Source organism: Carcharhinus amblyrhynchos, unplaced genomic scaffold (genome assembly GCF_965287045.1).
Source record: "Carcharhinus amblyrhynchos unplaced genomic scaffold, sCarAmb.v2.hapA scaffold_37, whole genome shotgun sequence".
Taxonomy (NCBI): Eukaryota; Metazoa; Chordata; class Chondrichthyes; order Carcharhiniformes; family Carcharhinidae; genus Carcharhinus; species Carcharhinus amblyrhynchos.
In genome coordinates, this window is record NW_027649778.1 from 3,710,950 (window position 1) to 3,723,184 (window position 12,235).

A 12,235-nucleotide genomic window follows, 5' to 3' on the forward strand; every position below is an offset into this window, starting at 1 on the left:
CGGCTCACCTGGTCCACACCAGTCACTGAGTATGCATGTCCGGTTACAATGCCACGTTCATTCAAAACACCCACTGGACCCTGGACAGATAATGCGACAGGTCAGGTTACAGTACAATACAGTCATTAAACTATTGTCAGCACATTTATTGATTAAAGTCATTCACAATAATATTGACAATCGAAAGTCATTGATTTCTGCACATTTCTATGTTTTATAAAAGGCACATCTGTTGGAATTTCATTTGTTCTTTGCCCATGTGTGTTAGGTTTAACAAAAACACTTAAGGATTTACCCCATAGTAACACACACAGGTATATCCCACTCTCCCTCACTAACACATACAGGTATATCCCACTCTCCCTCAGTGTAAATCACACAGGTATATCCCACTCCCTCTCGCTAAACCACTTGGATATATCCCATTCCCCCTCACTAAGACACACGCTTATATCCCACTCTGTCTCACTATAACACACATGGGGTATATCCCACTCTCTCTCACTAACTCACACGAGGTATATCCAACTCTTTCTCACTAACATACACAGGTATATCCCACTCTCCCTCACTAACACACAGGTATATGCCACTCTAGCTCTCTGTTACATATATGGGTATATCCCACATTCTCTCACTAACTCACAGGTATATCCCACTCTCTTACTAACACATACATGGGTATATCCCACATTCTCTCACTAACACACACGAGTATGTCCCACTCTCTCTCTCACTCACACACAGATAGGTATATCCCACACTCTGTCATTGTTACACATACATAACACTTTTTTAAAGTATGAAACATCACAAGGCAATTGACAGAAATATACAAAACAAGGACGCCACCTAAAGGAAGAAATGTTAGGGAGGACAACCAGAGGGAGGTCTTAGAAAGGGTGGGGGTTAAAGTGGTTTCAGGGGCCTGAGGCCTGAGCACCAACTAGCACAGCCTCTAACATCAGGGTCACAAATTTGGGAAGAACAAAGAGGCCACAGTCAGAAGAATGGAACTTTCATACGAGGAAGTGGGAGAGTGATGAGATAGGAATGATAGAGATTTAAGCAAGAGTTATTGTGTCTTTATAATGTAAAAAAACAATCCCAAGGTGCTTCATAGAGTTGCAATTAAAAATTAGAAGTCTGGCTTGGATCCAAATTAGATCAGTGGGGTAATGGGTGAATGGTCCTCGCCTGAATTACACTTGGGCTGTGGCACAGTGGTTAGCACTGCTACCTTACAGCACCAGGGACCCGGGTTCAGTTCCTGGCTCAGATCACTGTCTGTCCGGAGTCTGCACATTCTCCCTGTGCCTACCTGGGTTTCCTCCAGGTGTTCTGGTTTCCTCCCACAGTCTGAAAGGTGTGCTGGTTAGGGTGCACTGGCCATGCTAAATTCTCCCTCAGTGTGTCCGAACAGGATTGTGGCGACTAGGGGATTTTCGCAGTAACATCATTGCAGTGTTAATGTAAGCCTACTTGTGGCTAATAAATAATCTTTAAACTTACGGGTTTAGCACAGCAAATTATCGAGCCTTTCTCGAGCAGCTTCCTGAGGAACTTCCAAAGATCCTTCGGCATCTCACTGATCTGAAAGGATTCAGGTGCTCCCCCTGTAAGATCGACCATCGCTTCTAATGGGTAACCGATGTAAAGAGACTCATAGCAGCCCTTCAGCCTGAGGGGACAAAGAAAGAAATAACTCATTAAACAAAGTCATCTTATTGATTCTTTAATGGCTTGTGGATGTCACTCCAAAAGCCAGCATTTGTTGCCCATATCTAGTTACCCTTGAGCTGATTGGCTTGCTAGGCCATTTCAGAGGGCACTTAAGAATCAACCACAATGCTATGGATCTGTCCCATGTCAGCCAGACCAGGTAAGGATGGCAGATTTCCTTCCCTGAACGGCGTTAGTGAATGAGATGGGATTTTTAAAAAATAACTGGTTTCATGGTAGACCAGCTTTTAATTTCAGAGTTTTAAAAAATAAACAAGCAGGCAGCAGGCAGTAATAAAAAAGGCAAATGGGATGTTGACCTTCATGTTGAGAGAATGAGTATAGGAGCAGGGATGCCTTGCTGCAATTATGATGTGGAGATGCCGGCATTGTACTGGGGTAAAAACAGTAAGAAGTCTCACAACGCCAAGTTAAAGTCCAACAGGTTTATTTGGTAGCAAACGCCACTAGCTTTCGGAGCAGTGCTCCTTCGTTAGGACTTTCTGTTGTGAGACTTCTTGCTGCAATTATACGGGGCCTTGGTGAGGCCACACCTGGAATATTTTGTGCAGTTTTGGCTGCCTTATCTGAGGAAGGATGCTCTTGCTCTAAACATATAAAACGTTGGTTAGGCCACATTTGGAATACTGTGTTCAATTCTAGTCGCCACACTACCAGAAGGATGCAGAGGCTTTGGAGAGAGTGCAGAAAAGGTTTATCAGGATGTCGCCTGGGTATGGAAGGTATGAGGAGAGACTGAATAAACTGGGATTGTTCTCCCTGGAAAGACGGAGGCTGAGGGTGACTTAATAGAAGTTTATAAAATTATGAGGGGTATGGATAGGGTGGACAGTTGGAAGCTTTTTCCCAGAGCAGAACTGACAATTACAAGGGAGCACAGGTTCAAGATGGTGGGGGGGGTGCTGGGAGGGGAAGATTCAGTGGAGATGTGTGGGAGAAATTTTTTTTGTTTACACAGAGGCTGGTGAGGCCTGGAATGCACTGTCAAGTGAGGTGGTTGAGGCAGATAGTTAGTGACTTATCTGAATAGACACACGAACAGACGGGGAATAGAGGGATATAAGCAGTTGGTTTAGATAGGTAAACGTGATCAGTCTAGACTCGGAGGGCCGAAGGGCCTGTTCCTGTGCTGTACCGTTCTTTGTTCTTTGAGTGCAGATAAGATTTACCAGGCTGATTCCGGAGATGCAGGACTGATGTATGAGGAGAGATTGAGTCAGTTTGGATTGTAGTCGCTGGAATTCAGAAAAATGAGGGAGGATCTCATCGAAATCTATAAAATTCTAACAGGACTAGACAGGGTAGATGCAGGGAGGATATTCTCGAAGGTGGTGGTGTCCAGAATCAGGAGTCACAGTCTGAGGATACAGGGTAGACAGCTTGGGACAGAGATCAGGAGACATTTCTTCACCTAGACAGCGATTAGTCTGTGGAATTCATTACCGCAGAAAGTAGTTGAGGCAAAAACATATAGCACTTGGGAGCGAAGGGTATCAAAGGATATGGGGTGGTGAGGGAGGGATCAGGCTATTGAGTTGGATAATCAGCCATGATAGTAATGAATGGCGGAGCAGGTTCAAAGGGCCAAATGGCCTCCTCCTGCTCCTATTTTCTGTGTTTCTATGAATTCCATCTACTGCCATGGTGGGATTTGAACCTGGATCCCCAGAATGTTAAAATACTGCAGATGCTGGAAATCTGAAATAAAAACAGAAAATGCTGGATAAACTCAGCAGGCCTGGCAGCGTCTGTGGAGAGAGGAACAGAGTTAACATTTTGAGTTCACATGACCCTTTTACAGTTCTGTGGAAAATTTCAAAACTTCACAAAGGGTTGAGTGAAGAAATTTCTCCTTATCTTCATTCTAAACAACTGACCCCTTATTCTAAGATTGTGACCCCCGTATTCTAGATTCCCCCGACCAGGGGGGAAACAGCCTGTCAGCATCTACCCTGTCAATGCTTCAATGAGTATGTCTTTCATTCTTCTCAATTCCAAGGGATGTCAGAGATGTACAGAATCCCTACAGCACAGAAGGAGGCCATTTGGTCCATTGAGCCTGTACTGACCACAAACTCATCCAGGCCCTATTCCCACAATTCCATGCATTTACCATGCTAATCCCCCTGACACTAGGATCAATTTAGTAAGCCAATGCACCTAACCCGCATATCTTTGGAGTGTGGGAGGAAACCAGAGCACCTGGAGGAAACCCACGCAGACACTGGAAGAATGCTCAAACTACACACAGACAGTGACTTGAGGTTGGAATTGAACCTGGGACCCTGGCGCTGTGAGGCAGCAGTGCTAACCACTGTGCCACCACGTGGCCCACATCTATTCAACTGCTCTTCAAAGGGCAATCCCCTCATCCCAGGCCTGGCTCCTCAGCACAGCTACCCTCGATTTGGTTGTAATAATTTCCCCAGCTTTGGCACTGCGCCATTCTCACGTCACACTTACTTGGCATAGGCTTTTTCCAGGAGTGGGCTCCAGAACTCGTTGTTGTCCTTGGAGTGAAGGAATGCCAATTTATTGTTAATGGTGGGGAGCCGATCGTCCACCACTACCTCAACCCATTGCCCGTACTGCCAGAACTTGGAAAGAGACAAAAAGGGACAGAATATTGTCAGCGACACTGACCCAAATCTTTCTCACAGGATACTATGCCTCTAAGAAAATGTATTTTAATCTGTTTCTCTGCAGGTTTTTCAAGCCAGTCCATGCATTTTATGGGTGCTGTGATGTCTACGACTGGTGTCTGTTAACTGTCACTGAAACAATATAATGGACATGACGCTGATTTTAATCTGGACTAACAGAGTGTTCTGGGATTTAATGGTCTTTGGGGATTGCTGAGTGGGGTTTGATTTAATAGAATCCCTGCAGTACAGGAGGAGGCCATTCGGCCCATCGAGACTGCACCGACCACAATCCCATCCTATCCCCGTAACTCTACATATTTATCCTGTTAATCCGCCCCGAAACTAGTGCTAATTTAGCATGGCCAATCAACCTAACACGCGCATCTTAGGACTGTGGGAGGAAATCGGAGCACTGGGAGGAAACCCATGCAGGCGCGGGGAGAACATGCAAGCTCCACACAGTGAGCCAAGCCAGGAATTGAACCCAGGTCCCTAGCACTGTGAAGCAGCAGTGCTAACCACTGTGCCGCCATGCCATCAGATTTTAATCTGGACTAACACAGTGTTCTGGAGTTTAATGGTCCTTTGGGGATTGCTGAACGGAGCTTGATATTGGGATGACTGGCAGATCTGGTGAATGCTTCAGAGAAAAGTCCAGTTTTAGTGTTCATTCTCTGTCTTTCTCTCTCTCCAGGGGTGTGCAGAAAGTTCTAGGACAGGGATGCCTCAGAGAATCGATCCAACATTCAAAAGGACCAACTCCTAGCAGGAGTTACAAAGCTGAAAACCCAGCATCACGTAAGCAAACTTGCCTTTTTGTGCCAAGTCTGAAGAAGGATGTGTGTCTGTCGGATGATGTTTAACTTGGAACAACAGAGAAAGCTAGCTGTTAACTTCATTCATTCATGGGACATGAGCATCGCTGGCTGACCAGCATTTATTGCCCATCCCTAGTTGCCCGAGGGCAGTTGAGAGTCAACCACATTGCTGTGGCTCTGTAGGCCAGACTTGGTAAGGAGGGCAGATTTCCTTCCGTCAAGGACATCAGTGAACCAGATGGGTTTCAATGATGGTTTCACGGTCATCAGTAGATTCTTAATTCCAAATATTTTTTATTGAATTCAAATTCCACCATCTGCTGTGGCAGGATTCGAACCTGGTTCCCCAGAACATTAGCAGACTTTCTGGATAAATACTCTAGCCATAATGCTACTAAGCCATCACCTCCCCAGTTAGCAGTTATACTGTGTCATATTTAGTTCTTGTAATTGGAGGGACTGAGTAGATTGGAGCTATGCTCATTGGAATTCAGAAGAAATATACAGAAATCTTATTCAGAAGAAATGTATAGAAATCTTATAGAAACATGTAAGATTATGAAGTGAATAGGTAAGATAGAAGCAAAGAAGTTGTTTCCACTGGTGCGTGAAACTAGAACTAGGGAGCATGGCCTCAAAATAATGGGGAAGCAGATTTAGGACTGAGTTGAGGAGGAACTTCTTCACCCAAAGGATTATGAATCTGTGGAATTTCCTGCCCAGTGAAGCAGTTGAGGCTACCTCATTGAATGTTTTTAAGGCAAGGATAGATAAATTTTTGAACAGTAAAGGAATTAAGGGTTATCTGAGTGGGCAGGTAAGTGGAGCTGAGTCCATGAAAAGATCAACCATGATCTTATTGAATGGCGGAGCAGGCTCAAGGGGCCAGATGGCCAACTCTTGCTCCTCGTTCTTATCTACAAGTTATGCTAATCCGTTTTGTTACATTTTAACGGAGTTCTTAAATAAACTTTGTTTGATTAGTGGGTCACTTGAATCATACCTGGAGTGGGCACAGCCTCAAGATAAAGGGGGGGGTGGTTTAGAACGGAGTTGAGGAGGAACTTCTTCACTCAAAGGGTGGTGAATCTCTGGAATTCTCTGCCCGTTGAGGTGGTGGAGGCTGCCTCGCTAAATATTTTTAAGACGCGGGTTGATGGGTTTTTGATAAGCGAGGGCATTAAGGGTTATGGGGAGAGGGCGGGAATGTGGAACTGAGCCACGACAGATCAGCCATGATCTTATTGAATGGCGGGGCAGGCTCGAAGGGCTAGATAGCCTACTCATGCTCCTATTTCTTATGTTCTTATGAAACATCTTATGCTCACCCCAATGCCAAAATCAAAAGTAAAACTTAGGGTCTAAGCCAACTTCATAAAACACCTTGGAGTTTCTGACCTGGGTGTTAACACAGGGTTGCATTCAAAGTGTTGGCCTAGATTTTGGACTTAGGATTTGAGCCTGCAACCTTCTAACTCAGCGGTAAGAGTAATGGCTGACACCTGGCATGGAACAGAAAATTAACATTGAACAATGGCACACAGGGGCCATCGGGCATAACTGAGGCTTACCTTAAAGAGGAATCGTCCTGTGTAACCTTTCCCGAAGCCCTGGCCAGGGGGTATGACCTTTTCCATCACATGCTTGTTGAGACTGAGGCAGGCAATGACAGACAGAAACCAGCAGTCACCTGATAACAAGAACAGACACCTGTTAAACGTCTAACCTGACCGCTAACCTGGGCACAGATGACAGCTTTGAGTTAGGCCCCCTCCCCAGTACTGCTGACAAAATTTGCAAGAGGTGCAGAGAGTCAAACGTTTCACTGCCGCTGCTCTCCTGTCCAAATGTCCATCCTGGGCCTTTCCCAATGTTCCAGTGAAGCCCAACGCAAACTGGGGGAACAGCACCTCAGCTTCCGAATGGGCACTTTACAGCCTTCTGGACTGAACATTGAGTTCAACAACTTCAGAGCAAGAACTCTCCCCTCCACTATTTATTTTATTTCATTCTGTTTCTTCTTTCCATCTCAATCCTCCATTTTTACCGTCCTTCTTTCTCACTTCCATTTTTCCATTAGGCCATCTTGCCCCCCCCCGACCCCACCCCACTTCAGGGCAACTGCCTTAATCCTCTGTCCCTCTGTTCTGCCATTCTCGCATTCTGATCACCTGAGGAAGGAACAGTGCTCCGAAAGCTCATGCTACCAAATAAACCTGTTGGACTGGTGTTGTGAGACTTCTTACTGTGCCCACCCCAGTCCAACGCCATCATCGTCACCTCATGATCAATTAATGGGCACTCTTAGCACCTTCCTCAGCCTCCCTCATTGAACAGAATAGAATAGAATCCCTACCATGTAGAAGGAGGCCATTCAGCCCATTGAGCCTGCACCAGTGACAATTCTACCCAGGCCCTAACCCCATATCCCCACGTATTTATCCTGCTAATCTCCCTGACACAAAAGGGTAATTTACAATTAACCTAACCCACACATCTCTGGATTAATAACAAATCATCTTCATTTACATTCCCTTTATCCAAATGCAGCCCCACTCTCATAGTTTAAATCTCTTCTGATTTTCTTAGCTCTGACATAGTGTCATCCAGACTTGAAACGTTGTCTCTATTCTCTCTCCACAGATGCTGCCAGACCTGCTGAGGTTTTCCAGCATTTTCTGTTTTTGTTACACTGTCATGCTTCCTTTTGCGAAGCCATTATCCAATCCACAGCATCCCAGGACTCGTTTTCCAAACAAAAACAGTCTCTCCCTCTCCCGAGTGTAACCCCATAAGCAGAAATATATTCAGTTTGAACTTAGAACATTGGTTCTCACCCAAAGCTCCCTGGCAGATGTCCGTTCTGGTGGTTCCATCAACAATGAACTCAGGGTTGGCACAAATCTCCTGTTGAAAGTGAAGCATGTTAGAAATAACTTGCGGCAATTTACAGTTGTGTTAATTTAGAATTGTAAAACACTCAGTGAGTGATCCTGTCATCAGATGCAGTACCAGAGGACCTGGTTGAAGCCACTCAGGCTAGAACATTTCAGCAGAGCATTTTGGCCATCTCGACTGGTGGAAAGGTTTATTCTTGGGATGGTAAACTGGTGCATTTTGCCTCTGAACATGTTTTAATTGTCAGAATTTACAGTCTCTTTATAAATAGCAGAATACATAAAAACTATTGGTCACATTTCATGTCCTGGAGGGGTAAGTAGATTTCAGTGGTTCTTTACTGAGGTGGCATGATGGCACAGTGGTTAGCACTGCTGCCTCACAGCACCAGGGACCCGGGTTCAATTTCAGCCTTGGAATGGGGTCAGTTAGAATAATAGAAACATTAAATTCCTACAGGAGGCCATTTGGTCCATCGAGCCTGCCCCAACAACAATCCCACCCAGACCCTATCCCCGTAATACCCGGGTATTTATCCTGCTAAGGGTCAATTTAGCATGGCCAATGCACCCTAAACACCATGTCTTTTGGACTGTGGGAGGAAACTGGAGCACCGAGGAAACCCACCAGGGAGAATGCACAAACTGACAGTGACCCGAGGCTGGAATCGAACCCGGGTCCCTGGCACTGTGAGGCAGCAGTGCCAACCAGTGTCCCACTGTGCCACCCTTAATGTTTGGGGCATGCCCCTTTAAGAGAACGGGTCAAATGGGCCAGGACTCACACTCCACCCTGAAACTTGTCTAGGCAGTCTTACGCTGACTGCGTTAGGATAAAGACATGCTAATAAACTGTTCCGGTTAGTTTACTACCACTGACCTCCAGTTTATTATTAGTCCCTATATCAGACCACAAACATCAAACCCAGTGTTATCCAATAACTCCTTCTGTGGATGTTAGATGATGGCAGGTTGGGTCTGACTGGACCCTGTTAAGGAAATTCAGCCAGTACACAGTGACTCCCCCTACAGGTGCTGTTGTGTAAAGACCAAACACAGTGCCAAATATCCCCTAAAACATCTTCTCAACTAATATCCCATCCACACGAAACAGAACTGCAACTATCACTACTCCAAATTATAGGGTTCAAAGTACTCTCTCCAGAAACAACTCATTTTGGAAATAATTAATTTTCATTTTAATAGTTTGAGTACAATAAACAAGGCACAGTGGTTAGCACTGCTGCCTCACAGCACCAGGGACCTGGGTTCGATTCTGGCCTTGGGTGACTGTCTGTGTGGAGTTTGCACATTCTTTCCATGTCTGCATGGGTTTCCTCCCACAGTCCAAAGATGTGCAGGTTAGGTGGATTGATCTTACAAAATTGCCCCTTAGTGTCCAAAATTGTGCAGGTTAGGTGGATTGGCTATGCTAAATTGCCCCTTAGTGTCCAAAGGTGTGCGGGTTAGGTGCATCGGCCATGCTAAATTGTCCTTTAGCGAACTGTAGGTTAGATGGTAAATGTGCAGCGTTACGAAAATAGGATGGGGAAAGGGCCTGGGTAAGATACTCTTTGAGGGTCAGTGCCGACTAGATGGGCAAAATGGTCTCCTGCACTGCAGGGTCTCTATGAAGAATTTGATCCACTCAAATCTATTAAAATCCCTTCTAATAACTCTGTAAATGGAGGAGCGAACCCAGTGCAAAGCCAGCCAGTGAATTTACAATGCAAAAGGGGTTGGAGTTTAGCTGCTTTAGTCCCTACACCCAACACACTCCTTGCAGGTTAGTCTTACCCGGGGCCTGAGCCACTGTGTGATGTTGAGCTGCGAGTTCCCGGCTGGGCCATGGACAGAGGAGCTGGCCGCGGGGAACTGCGGATCCTCAAACAGGGCTGTGCCGGGGAGCGGGGCCGTAGCGGTTCCGGGACTGGGGTAGAGGGCTGCGTTCCTCCGCAATACCGAGCTGCTGTCGTAGAAACCGGGAGGGTGCTTCCCCCCGCTCCAAGGCATAGGGTACATGGTGCAAAACTGGGACCCCCCCCAACAGGAGAGGGGCTGAACGGCCTGTAACTTTCCCAACTGTTCCTTGTTATACAGGAAACTCATCAAACTGGGGATAGACTAAACGTCACAGTGAAGGTGGAGTCCAAGGAAAAGATATAAGTTTATTGATTATTGTCACAAGTAAGCTTATATTAACACTGCAATGCAGTTACTATTGTGTTGAGATCCAATTACCTAAGGACCATCCCCAATATTGTAATATTATCAAATGGGCAAACCTCATATTGGACATGGTTTATTTATTAGGGTCACAATTAGGTCCCAACACCATAAAATCCCACCCAAAGTCAACAGACCTTTCCATGGTCTGCCCCTCACCTGCTCTGATTTCCAGGATGGTAACATTCCACCCATTGAATTTTAAAAAAGTCTCACAACACCAGTTTAATGTCCAACAGATTTGTTTGGAATCACAAACTTTTGGAGCGCTGCTCCTTCACTAGGGGGTTCTGAGACTTCTTACTGTGCCCATCCCAATCCAATGCCAGCATCGCCACATCATAAAAAGGGTCCAGCACAGGAAGCCTTTCAGCCCATTAAGCCTGTACTAGCCCTTTGAAAGCACTTACCAGTCTCGTTCTCCCCAATCACCTTATTATTAAAGCTTAAGATTTTTAGCTTATTTGTTACTGTCACAAGTCAGTTTACACTAACACTGCAATGTAGTTATTATGAAAACCCCCAGTCAACACTTTCCAGCACCTGTTGGATACACTGAGGGAGAATTTTGCATGGCCAATGTACCTAACCAGCACATCTTTTGGACTGTAGGAGGAAACCCACACAGACACTGGGAGAACGTGCAGAATCTATACACAGTGATCAAAGCCAAGAATCGAATCCTGGTCCATGGTGCTGTGAGACAGCAATGCTAACCACTGTGCCATCACTTGAGAAGGCAAGAGGGAGTTCTTGACTGCCCAAGTTCCCAGGTAATTCAAAAAAAGCTTGAACGTGTTCCTTTAGTTTGCAAAGAACAGGTTCCTGCTGGTGGCTTCTAGCAGGTGTGAATGAGCCATATTACAAGCTGGACTGATCATCAGTTAGTGTAACTATTAGCACACTCAGAATTGTTCAGCATACTCAGGATTGTTCCACAAGTGCTGCCCAATCAGTTTTGTTTTGGATTTTGCGAGGCAGTCTGTACTCTATTATGAACAACTGAAAAGAACAAGGATATTACTGCCCTCCCTTCAATGCCTTTGTCTTGGAAACATAAAAGGATTTAGCTCCTTGGGCCTATTCCACCATTCAATGACCTACAATCTAATTCCATATACACATTATTACCCTATATCCATTAACACTATAACAATCTATTATTACATATTTAAATTGATTTAATATTAATTGTGGTTTGTGAAAGAGTGTGTTTCTTAATTTCACTCCTGAAGTCTGTCCCTAAGTTTTAGACACTGCCCTTAGCCCCAGATACACCAAGCAACAGAAATAGACTCTGTGAAATAAAGTTTATTTGTTAGTCACAAGTAAGGCTTACATTAACACTACAATGAAGTTACTATGAAATTCCCCTAGTCAGCACACTTCGGCACCTGTTTAGGTCAATGCACCTAACCAACACAGCTTTCAGAATGTGGGAGGAAACCGGGGCACCCAGAGGAATCCAGCACAGTACCACAGTGGTTAGCACTGCTGCTTCACAGCCCCAGGGACCTGGGTTCAATTCCCAGCTTGGGTCACTGTCTGTGTGGAGTTTGCACATTCTGCTTGTGTCTGCGTGGATTTCCTCCAGGTGGTCCGGTTTCCTTCCACAGTCAAAAGATGTGTGGGTTAGGTTGATTGGTTATGAGAAAATTGCCCCTTAGTGTCCTGAGATGCATAGGTTAGATGGATTAGCAGGTAAATACGTAGGGATATGGGGATAGGGTCTGAGTGGAATTGTGGTCGATGCAGACTTGATGGGCCCAATGGTCTCTTTCTGCATTGTAGGGTTTCTATGAACCATGCAGACACAGGGAGAATGTGCAAACTCCACAGACTGACCCAGGCTGGCTATCAAACCCAGGTCCCTGGCACTGTGAAGCAGCCGTGCTAACCTCTGTGC

At 45.4% G+C, this 12,235-nt stretch overlaps 1 protein-coding gene across 2 annotated transcripts in view; it reads right to left on the reverse strand.

Annotated features, from left to right (window-relative positions):
- Positions 1 to 10,205, reverse strand: part of LOC145362257 (calpain-9-like) — a 47,134-nt gene extending 36,929 nt beyond the window's left edge. For both annotated transcript variants that reach the window (XM_080218337.1, XM_080218336.1), the window contains exons 1-6: positions 9,901 to 10,205; positions 8,044 to 8,113; positions 6,778 to 6,896; positions 4,207 to 4,340; positions 1,513 to 1,681; positions 9 to 80 (exon numbers count right to left, since the gene is read on the reverse strand). In XM_080218337.1, coding sequence (XP_080074463.1) covers positions 9 to 80; positions 1,513 to 1,681; positions 4,207 to 4,340; positions 6,778 to 6,896; positions 8,044 to 8,113; positions 9,901 to 10,125 — 789 coding nt within the window. In that variant the 5' untranslated portion in view covers positions 10,126 to 10,205. The remainder of the gene's footprint in view (positions 1 to 8; positions 81 to 1,512; positions 1,682 to 4,206; positions 4,341 to 6,777; positions 6,897 to 8,043; positions 8,114 to 9,900) is intronic.
- Between the last annotated feature and the right edge of the window lie 2,030 nt (positions 10,206 to 12,235).